The sequence below is a fragment of the Aristolochia californica genome, unplaced genomic scaffold (genome assembly GCF_029961685.1).
Source record: "Aristolochia californica isolate CCGP_79_NKW_82.1479 unplaced genomic scaffold, dmAriCali1.0.hap1 SCAF_3, whole genome shotgun sequence".
NCBI lineage: Eukaryota > Viridiplantae > Streptophyta > Magnoliopsida > Piperales > Aristolochiaceae > Aristolochia > Aristolochia californica.
This window is the reverse complement of record NW_027181992.1, coordinates 12,808,423-12,820,085: the sequence shown is the minus strand read 5'-3', so window position 1 is coordinate 12,820,085 and position 11,663 is coordinate 12,808,423. Positions and strand designations below refer to the sequence as shown.

The following is an 11,663-nucleotide window of genomic DNA, read 5'->3' as shown; positions in this document are numbered from 1 at the left end:
TCATTGGCGTCACTGGCATCTAATCACTTTAAGATTTTTTTTCTCTTTCAACATCAACTTGCTTTGGTATCTAATATGGTATTTTTTTAGTCGGCTTGGTATCTACTCTGGTTGCTTTGCTATTTGCTTTTGGATAGCCTCAAATGCATGCTCTGTTAATCGAATTCCTCTTCTCCTCTGAATGAATGGTGTCGGCTTGATATTGGCTCCTGAGAATCCAAAGATCAAACTTCATTACTACGCTGGTAAGTCAAGATTATTTTTGGAAAATCTGGCATCTATCCCTTCCAGTAGTTGTTACGCTGCTATCTTTGCTGCATTGCCTCTTCCAGAACATCGCATATTGCTGCCATTGTTGTCATCTGTTGACCTTCGGAAGTCGTACTGCTATCAGGCTATTCTCGGATTAATTCTAGCTTGATATTGCACATTACAGCACGAGAAATCTCATCTGCTAGCTGAGTTAATGGTAATCCAGTGAGTCTGTTTCTGGCTATTTTTCATTGATTGAAAACACCGTCAATCTCGCTGGTCATTTGGTATTGACCAGCGACAGTTCATTCAGCTTTATTTGTTAAGCTTAATCTGGCAAAATCTGGCTCGGGATTGATAGCCAAATCGTGATTGATCTCGTCAAGCTTAATTCGGCAATCTAGTTGATTTATTTCTGGAAGATTATCTTGGAATGCTGCTACGTTGTCCGATTTCTATCCAAATTCTCGTTGCTATTTTTCGGAAGTCTCTGGTTCGTTCCTTGTCCAACATTGGATCGGATTAATCTTCCTGGAGCTTCGCTGCTTCATTGCTGTTTTTGGAAGACGAATTCTCGACTCGACATTTGCTCAGTTACCGTTTTCTCCGCTACAGAAATAGGAGGGCAACTGAGAGAGATTGAGAGGTGACAATTTCCGCTTGTTTAATCTCAGGTTCGAACCAGCAAACCAGTGAACTAGTGACCCGAGTGACCATACTATTTCTCTTCCGCTCGGGTTAACTCGGGGTCAACTCGGTCTTGACCCAGAATTTATTACTTGATCCCGAGCTATACATATTGATATGGTAATAGTATTTTGTTGTTGACTCTGCTCAGACTAACTCAGATTAAATCATTACCCAGCAAGTACTGATCTGGCTAACTTGGTACCCTATTCGGTACCTAACCAGGTCAACTTGGACTCTAGTCAGCTTGACTCGTCCAACCTGCCAACTTGCTCTCTGCCTCTGGTATACTAGTTCGGGTCCCGAGTACTCTACTGATTCTTTCCACGATTCGACTATATTGGTCTAACACTGACTCGACGTAACTTATTTTTTTTTTTTTAACTTGGGCTCACTCACTCTTGACTCGGAACCTTGACTTCGGCTTGATTATTATTTTGGATTATCGTCAGCTTATTACTTGGTGCACTGCTTCCTTATTCATGGATAGTCTCACTGTAGATTATTTCATGTATCTTTATTACTTTTAAGGACTTTCATTATTTACCAGTTATCTGCTGCTATACAACTGCATGTTTGGTATGTGCTATTTGGACATTGGCCTATTTCCATAACTGCTATCGTGTCTCTTTGATTGAAACATTATTATTGAAGATGAACTCCTCAATTGCTTGCCTCTGGATCATTATTTGCTAACTGTTGTAGACATTGGTTCATATAATAAAGAATTTGAAGTACTTAGGAAAATAAAGCATATGATGACCCCGACTTCTACACCTTGTCTTCCTTTGATTACCCATTACCCTTTTATTATTTGGCAACCTTTTTCCTATCATCCTTTATTTGACTCTCACTAACTCCCTTGGCCAACCCTTTTTGGATCATTGATTGGTTGGTCCCTTTTATATATATATATGGGTGTTTTTTAAGTCCATTGAGACTTTTTATTGGTACCCTTGGGTTTTTTTAGCTCCGTCTTGTGAATGACAAACATTACTCACTTTAGTGATTATTATCACTATATTTGTTCTAAATCATTTGATGTTGGTTTTGATATATGTTTTATCACCCATTTCTACCATTTGAGAGTCTGTGCCCAATGTCGTACTTATCCTTGGGACACCGTGATGGAAGAACTTATTACTATGTCTATGTTATTTATTTTAAACTAGGATCACTGCCATTACCTCCCAGCTTGAGGGGGAGTAGGAAGATGTGATCTAATTAGGGTATCATTGATGTAATTAGTTTATGTTTTCTCTATTCTCCACTCTTAGTAGAGTGAAAAGAATAATTTTAATATTATACTTTTATCATTTATAAATTGAGCTTAAGGGGTAGGGTTTGGATCAAGTCCATAACCCTATGCTTCTTCCCTTTTCTTCCTTCTCTTATTTACCAAAGATATGATCTATGGAGTCTTAAAAATTAACAAAAACTTAATTGATCTAACAATTATAAATTTAGCATTGTAGATGCCTTACCTTCAAGAGATACAAAAATCAAGGTCTATACAAAAAGAACTGACATAAGTATCTCAAGACTTCAAGTTGCATATATGTTTTAAGTCATCTTGAAGAAGCGCCCACAAGAGAAGAAGCGAAGAATTGAAGATTATAGTTTAAGTAGTCTAGAAAATCTCAAGAATTTTATCTATATAAGAGAGCAAACCCATTGAAATTTTTGGAGCAGTAAGATATTTTTCATTCATAATTTTTCGATTGATACCTATCTTACAAACATGTTAGAATAACTTAGGAAACAAATTCATCATGCTTTGAAGCCTAGAGTAGAAACCTGGCTTTGGCATAATCGATCATTGTCTGCCAATAATCGATCATCCAGAATATGTGTTGGTAGAAAATATAAAGCATGACTGATCAATCAAAGGTGATCGATCGATCAATTAAAACTTGTTCATGATGCGCTATAAAGCATGATCAATCATTCCCTATGGACTGATCAATCAACCAAGTCTAGGCATTGAAAAAGTATGAAGCATTATCGACCATACCATTTGATTGATTGATCATATAGAAGTATGCCAATGAGGTACACAATGCATGAATGATAATACTCTTGAAACTGATCTTTCATACATGTATTGCACAACCAGTAAGATCATATGATCGATCAGTTTAAGTGCATTAATAAATCAACTTAATTTTTTAGTCACAACAAACAAATATTGATCAATCAATCATTGATCAATTTGCCAAAAGTCTGACAAAAGTATAGCTATTACACACGATTGATCGATCATTGTATTGTCAAATTTTTGGAAACAACCAAATAATGACTAGTTTGATTTGGGGAACTTATGAATACCCCACCAAACATGCCTTTGAGAAGTTAATGAACATTTATTTGCATACCCTTATTAATCAAAGCATTCATTCTTGACAAATCCTTTCAAAGTCTATTTTGAGTAAAAAGAGTACATTTTTGTTGCAAAAATTTTCAACTCCTCTCAAATTCTCTCTTTGCACTCATTTATACATGCTCCACATCCTTTTCAATTCATACATCAAATTTGGAGGCTTGGAGAATTCAAAGGAGGAGGTTGTCTCTCCATAAAAAAAGGGGTATAAGCTTTTCTTATTCTTGTATTTTTACATTTGAACTTATATTTTCATCTTGGGTGTTGAATTCTATATAGAAGAGCTTGTTAGAGCTAGAATCTTGCTAAATCTCTGGGGAGATATTTGTATTCGTCTATATGAACATACACATGGCTTAAAAGAGAGTCAATTTTACATAAATTTCATTTAATAGAGCTAAATTAGTGGTATTTTCCAAGCAAGGGTTATTGGGCAGTGAATATCAATAGAGAAACATTTAAAATCAAATTATAGTTATTTTAAATAATCAATATCATGACATCTTATGATAAACTGCACCTTCCTAAAGGACAATCAGCCAACCATCCCTCATTATTGAATAGTGTGAATTATGGCTACTGGAAGGTAAGAATAAAATTCTTCCTCCAATCTATGGATTGGGACATTTGGCATTTGGCAAAGAATAACCCATTTGAGCCACAAAAATTAGAGGATGATCATCTCGTTACAAAGGAGTTCAATGAGCTAACTAGGAAGATAAAAAGAGCAACCCAGAACAAACTCTAACGCCATTAACTTATTATTATGTGCCTTGTGTCCAAATAAGTTTAATTGGTCTCTGAATGCAAGACCACAAAAGAAATATGGGATAAACTTGAAGTTACCCATGAAGAGACCACTAGAGTCAAGGACTCTAGAATTAGCATACTGATTGCCTAATAATGACAAGTTCAAGATGAAAAAGGGTGAATCAACAGCTGAGATGAGCTTAAGGTTCACTTTTATATTAAATGAATTGAACATTCCAAGAGGAAATTTCCTTGTATAGACAATAAGATAAGCTTCTCAAGGCACTTACGAACTCATACGACATGAGGAAGACAACCATTCGTGAGAATGCTAATTTTTAAATAATGAGCTAATTAAAATACTCTTAGTTTATGAGATGGAACTTGAAGATAAAGAGGAAGTGCAACCCAAGTGGAAGAATCTTGCTCTTAAGGCTAAATTTAATGTGAATGATGACACTAGTGAAGAAAGTTCTAATGAGGCAGGCTTTATCACTAGACATCTTAAAAAAATATATTGAAAGAAGAAAAAATTTAGAAGAGACCAATTTAAGAATCAAAATGATAAATCATTTACAAGGACTGGCGTTTGTCATGAGTGTTGGAAACTAGAGCATAAAAGAAACAAGTGCCTAAATCTAGAAGGTAGAACCCCATCCACAAACAAAGATCCAAAGAACAAAAAATGTTTTTGTAGAATTTAGGACTCCAACATATTGATCTCGAGACAAGGAGGGAGAGAAGAAGAAGAAGAAGTAGAAGAAGAAGTAGAAGAAGAAGACAAGAAGAGAGAAAGGAGAGAGTGTAGAGCATGGCTATGAAGAGAAGGGAGAGGAGAGCTTGGACAAGTTTGAGAAGAGAGGAGAGAACTTGATGCTCTACCTCTTAGCCAAGGGCCTCTATTTATAGTTTTTTGAGTGTATGGCTACAATGCCTTAGGGCTACAATCTTTACAAGAGAAGATACATATATAGACATGTAATTACATCTACATGCCATCTTATGAGAAATTTTTTTATTTGCCAAGATGCCACCTCTTAGATGTGTGGGCTTTTTTCCTTGTACGTGTGGGCTTAAGCCCATCTTCTAACACTCCCTCTCAAGTCGGCTGAGAGAAAACATCATAAATACCTAATTTGCCACATATAAAAGCTAGAATATTAGATGTAACCGATTTTTTAAGAATATCTGTTACTTGCTCTTGTGATGAAACATGTTTGAAGGAGATTATACCTGCTTGAAAATTTTCCTGTATAAAATGTAGTCCACCTCAATGTGTTTAGTCCTTTCATGGAAGACCGGATTCGAAGTGATATGAATAACTGCTTAGTTAACACAATATAGACCCATAGAACCTCATTTATAGAATCTCAATTCGGTAAGAAGGGGTTGATCCGTAGGAGTTCACTTACTATGTGAGGCATAGCCCTGTATTCTGCTTCTGCACTAGATCTCACAACTACATTCTGCTTCTTGGTTCTCCATGTAACCAGGTTCCCTCTAACAAGAGTGAAATATCTAGAGGTGGACTTCCTGTCATCAGGTGATCCAACCCAATCTGCATATGAGAAACTGTTAGGATCTGCCATTGCCATGGATCTCGTCACCCTCCTTTCTCCTCTTTCCTCCAGATTTTTAATTGACGAAGGGAGGACCTTTCTGTGCTTCGAACGTGCAATAGTTTGGGGATAGAATGAACCTTGAAGGAGGCTCAACCTTGGACCTCAGAGAGGGAGAATCCGACCTGCTAATCTAATTCGACTTCAATGCTTGAGTTTCATTCCTGCCTATCCTCCTTAATAAAAGGATTAGGGATGCAAAACATTCAGCCAAAATCAAGGGCATAAGTTATGAGAAATTACAATTAAGCCATCCTAAAACATGAAAGGGAAATTACATAAATTAACTCCTGTGTCTGCCTGTTACTCGTGATGCTATGGAGTCCATAACATCACCCCCCTCTTGGAGAAAAAGTTTGTCCTCAAGATCGAAAGTGGGGTAGAGAGCCTTAAAAGACGCCAAGGGCTCCCATGTAGAGTCAAGTGGGGTAGTGTCGGCCCACTGGACTAAAATCTCCCAGTTGCCCTGAACTCGACGAGCCTGCAACACCTGAGCTGGAGTGGATAACACACATCCCTCCTGAAGTGGTGGCAAAGGGGTGTGGAGCAACGGAGAGTCGCCGGTGAAGGCCTTCGACTGAGAGACGTGGAAAACATCATGGAGCTTTGCGTCCGATGGAAGCTGCAAACGGTATGCGACTGTGCCAATGCGTTCCAGGACTTGGAAGGGGCCATAAAACTTGGGGGACAATTTGTGATGTTTGGAGGCTGTAAGGGAGAGTTGGCGGTAATGTTGGAGACGAAGCCACACATAATACCCTGGTGAAAAGACCAAGTCGCGATGCCTTTTATCATAATTTGTTTTCATTGTAAGTCGACCTTCCTATAAATGATCGCGTACCTGGCAGAGCATTGCATCACGTTCTGCCAAAGCCTGGTCAAGAGCTGCCACCTTAGAAGAGCCAGGTTCATATGATAAGAGTCGAGGGGGATCTCTGCCATAAAAGACCTTAAAAGGAGTTGTGCCGAGTGTGGTGTGGTATGATGTATTATAACAAAACTCCGCCCATGCCAGTCACCTGACCCAACTTTTAGGCGAATCCCCGACAAAACAACAGAGGTACATCTCAATGGTACGGTTGACCACCTCTGTTTGTCCATCAGTCTACGGGTGGTAGGCTGAGGAGAATGCCAACTTGGTCCCTTGCAGCTTGAAGAGTTCTTTCCAGAAAGTACTTGTGAAGACGACATCTTTGTCATTGGTAATGGATGCTGGCACGCCATGTAGTCTAACAATATGATCCATGAAGAGCTGGGCGACATGAGTAGCTGTATATGGATGCGCCAGGGTCAAGAAATGCCCATATTTGGAGAAGCGGTCAACCACCACAAAAATAACTGATTTGCCCGAGGATGGGGGTAGTCCATCAATAAAGTCCATGAATATATCTGCCCATACCTGTGAAGGTGCCTGAAGGGGTTGGAGCAACCCGGCTGGACTTAAGGACTCTGATTTGTTCCTCTGATAATTATGGCAAGCTGTCACATAGTCCGCCACACTACTTTTCATGCCCCGCCAATAAAAATCACGACTGATACGAAAATACGTTTTCTGCCGGCCCTCATGTGTGTTGTCATGAAAGTTAGATAATATGGTGGGAATGAGTAGCGAGGTCGGAAGGAGATAAATCTGATTCCTAAAAAATATGAGTCGATCCTGAATGGTCTAGTCACTATCTAGTGTTTTCTGCTCAATATTATGTTATAACTCAGGGAGCTCTGGGTGCTGCTGAGTTTCATGCCGAATAGAGTCTAGCAAAAGAAATCTTGGCTGACTGATTGCGTGTAACTAAGGCTCAGAGAGGTCCCTGCGGGACAAGGCATCTGCCCCCACGTTGAGATGGCCAAGTTTATTCTTAACAGTAAAATCAAATCCCATCAATTTGCTCAACCAATGTTGCTGGGGGGAAGTGGTGAGACGCTGCTCTAGTAAGTACTTCAAAATGCAATGATCAGTCCGTATGATAAAGGCATGTCCCCAGAGATAGGGCCTCCAGTGCTGAATGGCTTTAGCTAAGATGATCAGATCCCTTTCATAGGCAGCTAATTTGTGGTGATGTTGGCCGAGCTGCCTGCTAAAATAAGCTATGGGGTGGCCTTGCTGCTGTAAGACCGTGCCAATACCCCCTCCAGACGCATCACATTCAACAAAAAACAAATCATCAAAGTTGGGAAGCGGGAGGACCGGTGCTGATGATAATGCGGTCTTCAAGTTCTCAAAGGAAGATGTTGCTGTTTCTGACCAAATAAATGCATTGTGCTTAAGAATATTCTTGAGTGGAGCTGCAATCTGTCCATAGTTATGAATAAATTTCTTGTAGTAACTTGCTAGTCCCAAGAACCCCCTTAATGTTGTGACAGATGTGGGAGTAGGCCAGCCGACCACTGCCTGAATTTTGCTATGGTCGGCCTTCACGCCAGTGGCTGATATAACGTGGCCCAAATATGCAATCTCTGAAGTTCCCATTGAGCATTTGGATTGGTTGAGAACCAAATGATGGGAGCGTAGGAGAGTGAACACCTGGCGCAGATGCTGAAGGTGCTCTTCCCAGTGCTTACTATAAACCAAGATATCATAAAAAAAGACAAGAACAAACTTCCTTAAGAGAGAACGAAATACCTCATTCATGAGGGGCTGGAAGGTGGAAGGTGGAAGGTGCGTTGAAGAGACCAAATGGCATGACTAAAAACTCAAAATGGCCATGGTGGGTGCGGAATGCTGTCTTCTCCATGTCAGAAGAGTGAACTCGAATATGGTGATACCCTGATTTCAAATCCAGCTTGGTAAATAAGTTGGCTCCATGCAATTCATCTAACAGTTCATCTACCATTGGAATGGGAAATTTATCTTTGATGGTATGAGCATTGAGCTCTCTGTAGTCAACACAAAACCTCCAGGATTTATCTTGTTTCTTGACGAGTAACACTGGGGATAAGAATGGAGACCTGCTGGGCTGAATAATCCCTTGGGCGAGCATAGTCTGGCATTGACGCTCAATTTCATGATTTTGTAAGTGTGGGTAACGGTAAAGGCGGACCACCACCGGCTTAGTGCCCAATTTCAATCGGATACGGTGATCACAATGTCGAATAGGCAGAGGGGCAGTAGGGGCCTGAAATAATTCACCAAATTCCGTAAGTAAAGCATTGAACTTACAGAGATCCGCATTCTGGACGAGAATTTCCTGAAGAGTACATGGCGTGGGAGGTGCCATGAAGTGTAATATGCTGCTGAGCGGCTGTAAAAGTCATAGTGAGCGCCTTGAAATCCCATACGATGGGCCCCAACATCTGGAGCCATTTAATGCCCAGTACCAAATCAAACCCAGCCATGGGAATTACCAGAAAATCTGCTACAAAGGAGTGCCCTTCAATACTAAAGTCTGTAGAGTGAGAAATGCCCCTTGCACTTGAAATTTTTCTCCATTGGCCACAGATACTGAAATGCCGGTGTTATTTTGAATCACCTACCCAAGTTGTTGTGCGGTTGGTTGACTAATGAAGTTGTGAGTACTGCCTGAATCCACTAATGCCACTAACTGCAGATTTTTCAATCCAGCACGAACTTGCATAGTGTTGGAGATGTGCATGCCAATCATAACATGGAGGGAAATGGCAGGTTCAGCACTGTCTTCCAACTATGGATCTTCCTCTAAGTCATCCAGGACCTCCAACCAGAATAAACGTTTGCATTGGTGACCTTGGACATATTGCTCATCAAAATTATAACAAAGCCCCTTGGCTCGCCTCTATTCCATCTTGGGTCTTGACAGGCGACGGATATATTGTGCGGGTGGGGTGGAGATAGAATTGTCAGCATGTGGTCCTGAAGTTTGCCCAGGGTGTGGAGGGGCTGAATAGGATGATGGGCACTGGTGGGTGCCCTGCTTGGCCAAGATGGTTTGCGAACCAGAGACTCCTTTAGGACACGCTGTTTGGTATCTATAGTCCTTGCAAGGTTCATAACATAGGCCAGGTCGTGAGGGTCATGCAGTTCTACTTCCAGGTGCAAGGCCTCTATTAACCCAACAGTAAATAAATTAACATATTGGGAAGGAGGCATTCCTAAAATTGTTTATGATACAATTCAATAGTCCCTGTCTGTTTCAAATTCACCAGATCCCCCAAGGGGTTGCTACGGGCAGAAGGGCCAAGCCTCAACATGCAGTACTCTTTAAATAAATCCCAGTCATGAACATGATGCTCCGAATGAAATTGGTGGTACCATAGGAGCGCTTCATCAAGCATATGGAAGGCAGCTAAATGGACCCGATCATCAACATGCATTCTTTGGTTATAAAAGAATTGGTCACAACGGTGTAACCAGATCAAAGGATCCATAGACCCGTCATAGGTAGGAAAGTCGAGCTTGGCATACTTGGGCACCGTATTGTGGCCTGGTGCGTGGGGTCCCATGGCTATGGGAGGTTGGTGGCACAGAGGTGGTGGGGGTGGGTGGGGAGGAAGTGGCTCGACCGGAAGTGTGGAACTGCCTGGCGGCGTAGGACCCCGAGCAAAGCCTTCCTCCACTCGTTGGAGTAGGTGTTGCAGAGTGTCATTCATGGTGGAAATTGCAGAGTCAGTGTGATTGCCATTTTCCTCCACGGTATGATGCAACTCCTCCACTAATTGATGCAAATCAGCCTGGGAAGAGGAATCCCCAAGGGTGGTCCTGTCTGATACCACGATGTTAGGATCTGCCCTTGCCATGGATCTTGTCACCCTCCTTTCCCCTCTTTGCTCGAGATTTGCAATTGACGAAGGGAGAACCTTTCTGTGCTTCGAACATGCAATAGTTTGGGGATAGAACGAACCTTGAGGGAGGCTCAACCTTGGACCTCAGAGAGGAAAAATCTGACCTGCTAATCTAATTTGACTTCAATGCTTGAGTTTCATTCCTGCCCGTCCTCCTTAATAAAAGGATTAGGGATGCAAAACATTCAACCCAAACCAAGGGCATAAGTTATGAGAAATTAAAATTAAGCCATCCTAAAACATGAAAGTGAAATTACATAAATTAACTCCTGCGTCTGCCTATTACTCGTGATGCTATGGAGTCCATAACAGAAACCTTCAATGTTGAAGTGGTCCTTTTTCTTTTAAAGTAATCTTCTTCCTTGAGCTCCTTTTACATATCATAATATCCTATCTAAGGCTTTGCAATGGGTAAGTTATGGTTTATGCATGTATTGATTCACCACACTTATGACATATGATATATCTGGTCTAGTTACTATGCAGTAGATAAGTTTGCCTAAAAGTCTTTGATATTTGCCAATATCGATATTTTATCTAGAACTTTCATATAATTTAATATTGACATCCATAGGTGTGTCAAGTGGGCGACACCCCATCATTCTTGTTTCTTCAAGAAGGTCCAAGACATACTTCCTTTGAAATAATATTATCCTATACTTGGACTGAAGAACTTCAATGCCCAGAAAATAATTAAGAAGTCCAAGATCTTTGGTTTTAAATTCATGACATATCATGTTTTTGACTTCTTGATTGCTGTTAGCATCATTGTTAGTTAAGACAATATCATCAACATACACAACCAATACCTTTCCTTTCGAGGTATCTTTAAAAAATACCAAATGTTCAACAAAGCACCAACGAAATCCAAACCGTAGTAGTGCTTAGCTAAATTTATCAAACTAGGCTCGAAGAGACTGTTTATGCCCATACAAGGATTTTTTAAAGTGGCATATGGACTCCCCCTCAACCACATAACCAGGTGGTTGAATCATATAAATTTCCACGCGTATATCACCATTTAAGAAAGCTTTTTTTACTTTGATCTAATAGACGAGCTATGAAGAGTTAGCTGCAAGTGATAACAAGATACGTACTGAATTTAACTTGGCAACAGGAGAGAAGATCTCTTCATAATCCACTCCATAACATTGAGTGTACCCTTTAACAATGAGGCGGGCCTTAAGGTGAGCAACGGAGCCAGTCGGATTATGTTTCAC

General features: G+C 40.5%; 2 protein-coding genes across 2 annotated transcripts; both read right to left on the bottom strand.

Moving 5' to 3' along the window:
• Nucleotides 1–5,971: 5,971 nt before the first annotated feature.
• Nucleotides 5,972–7,198, bottom strand: LOC137959367 (uncharacterized). The gene is made up of 3 exons (XM_068806766.1): nt 6,825–7,198; nt 6,530–6,623; nt 5,972–6,310 (listed from the first exon to the last, which is right to left on the bottom strand). Exons 1-3 carry the CDS (start codon nt 7,196–7,198, stop codon nt 5,972–5,974), a joined length of 807 nt encoding a protein of 268 aa, XP_068662867.1.
• A 1,111-nt stretch (nt 7,199–8,309) lies between these two features.
• Nucleotides 8,310–10,398, bottom strand: LOC137959366 (uncharacterized). The gene is made up of 2 exons (XM_068806765.1): nt 9,805–10,398; nt 8,310–8,801 (listed from the first exon to the last, which is right to left on the bottom strand). The coding sequence occupies exons 1-2, from the start codon at nt 10,396–10,398 to the stop codon at nt 8,310–8,312; spliced, it is 1,086 nt and encodes a 361-aa protein (XP_068662866.1).
• Between the last annotated feature and the right edge of the window lie 1,265 nt (nt 10,399–11,663).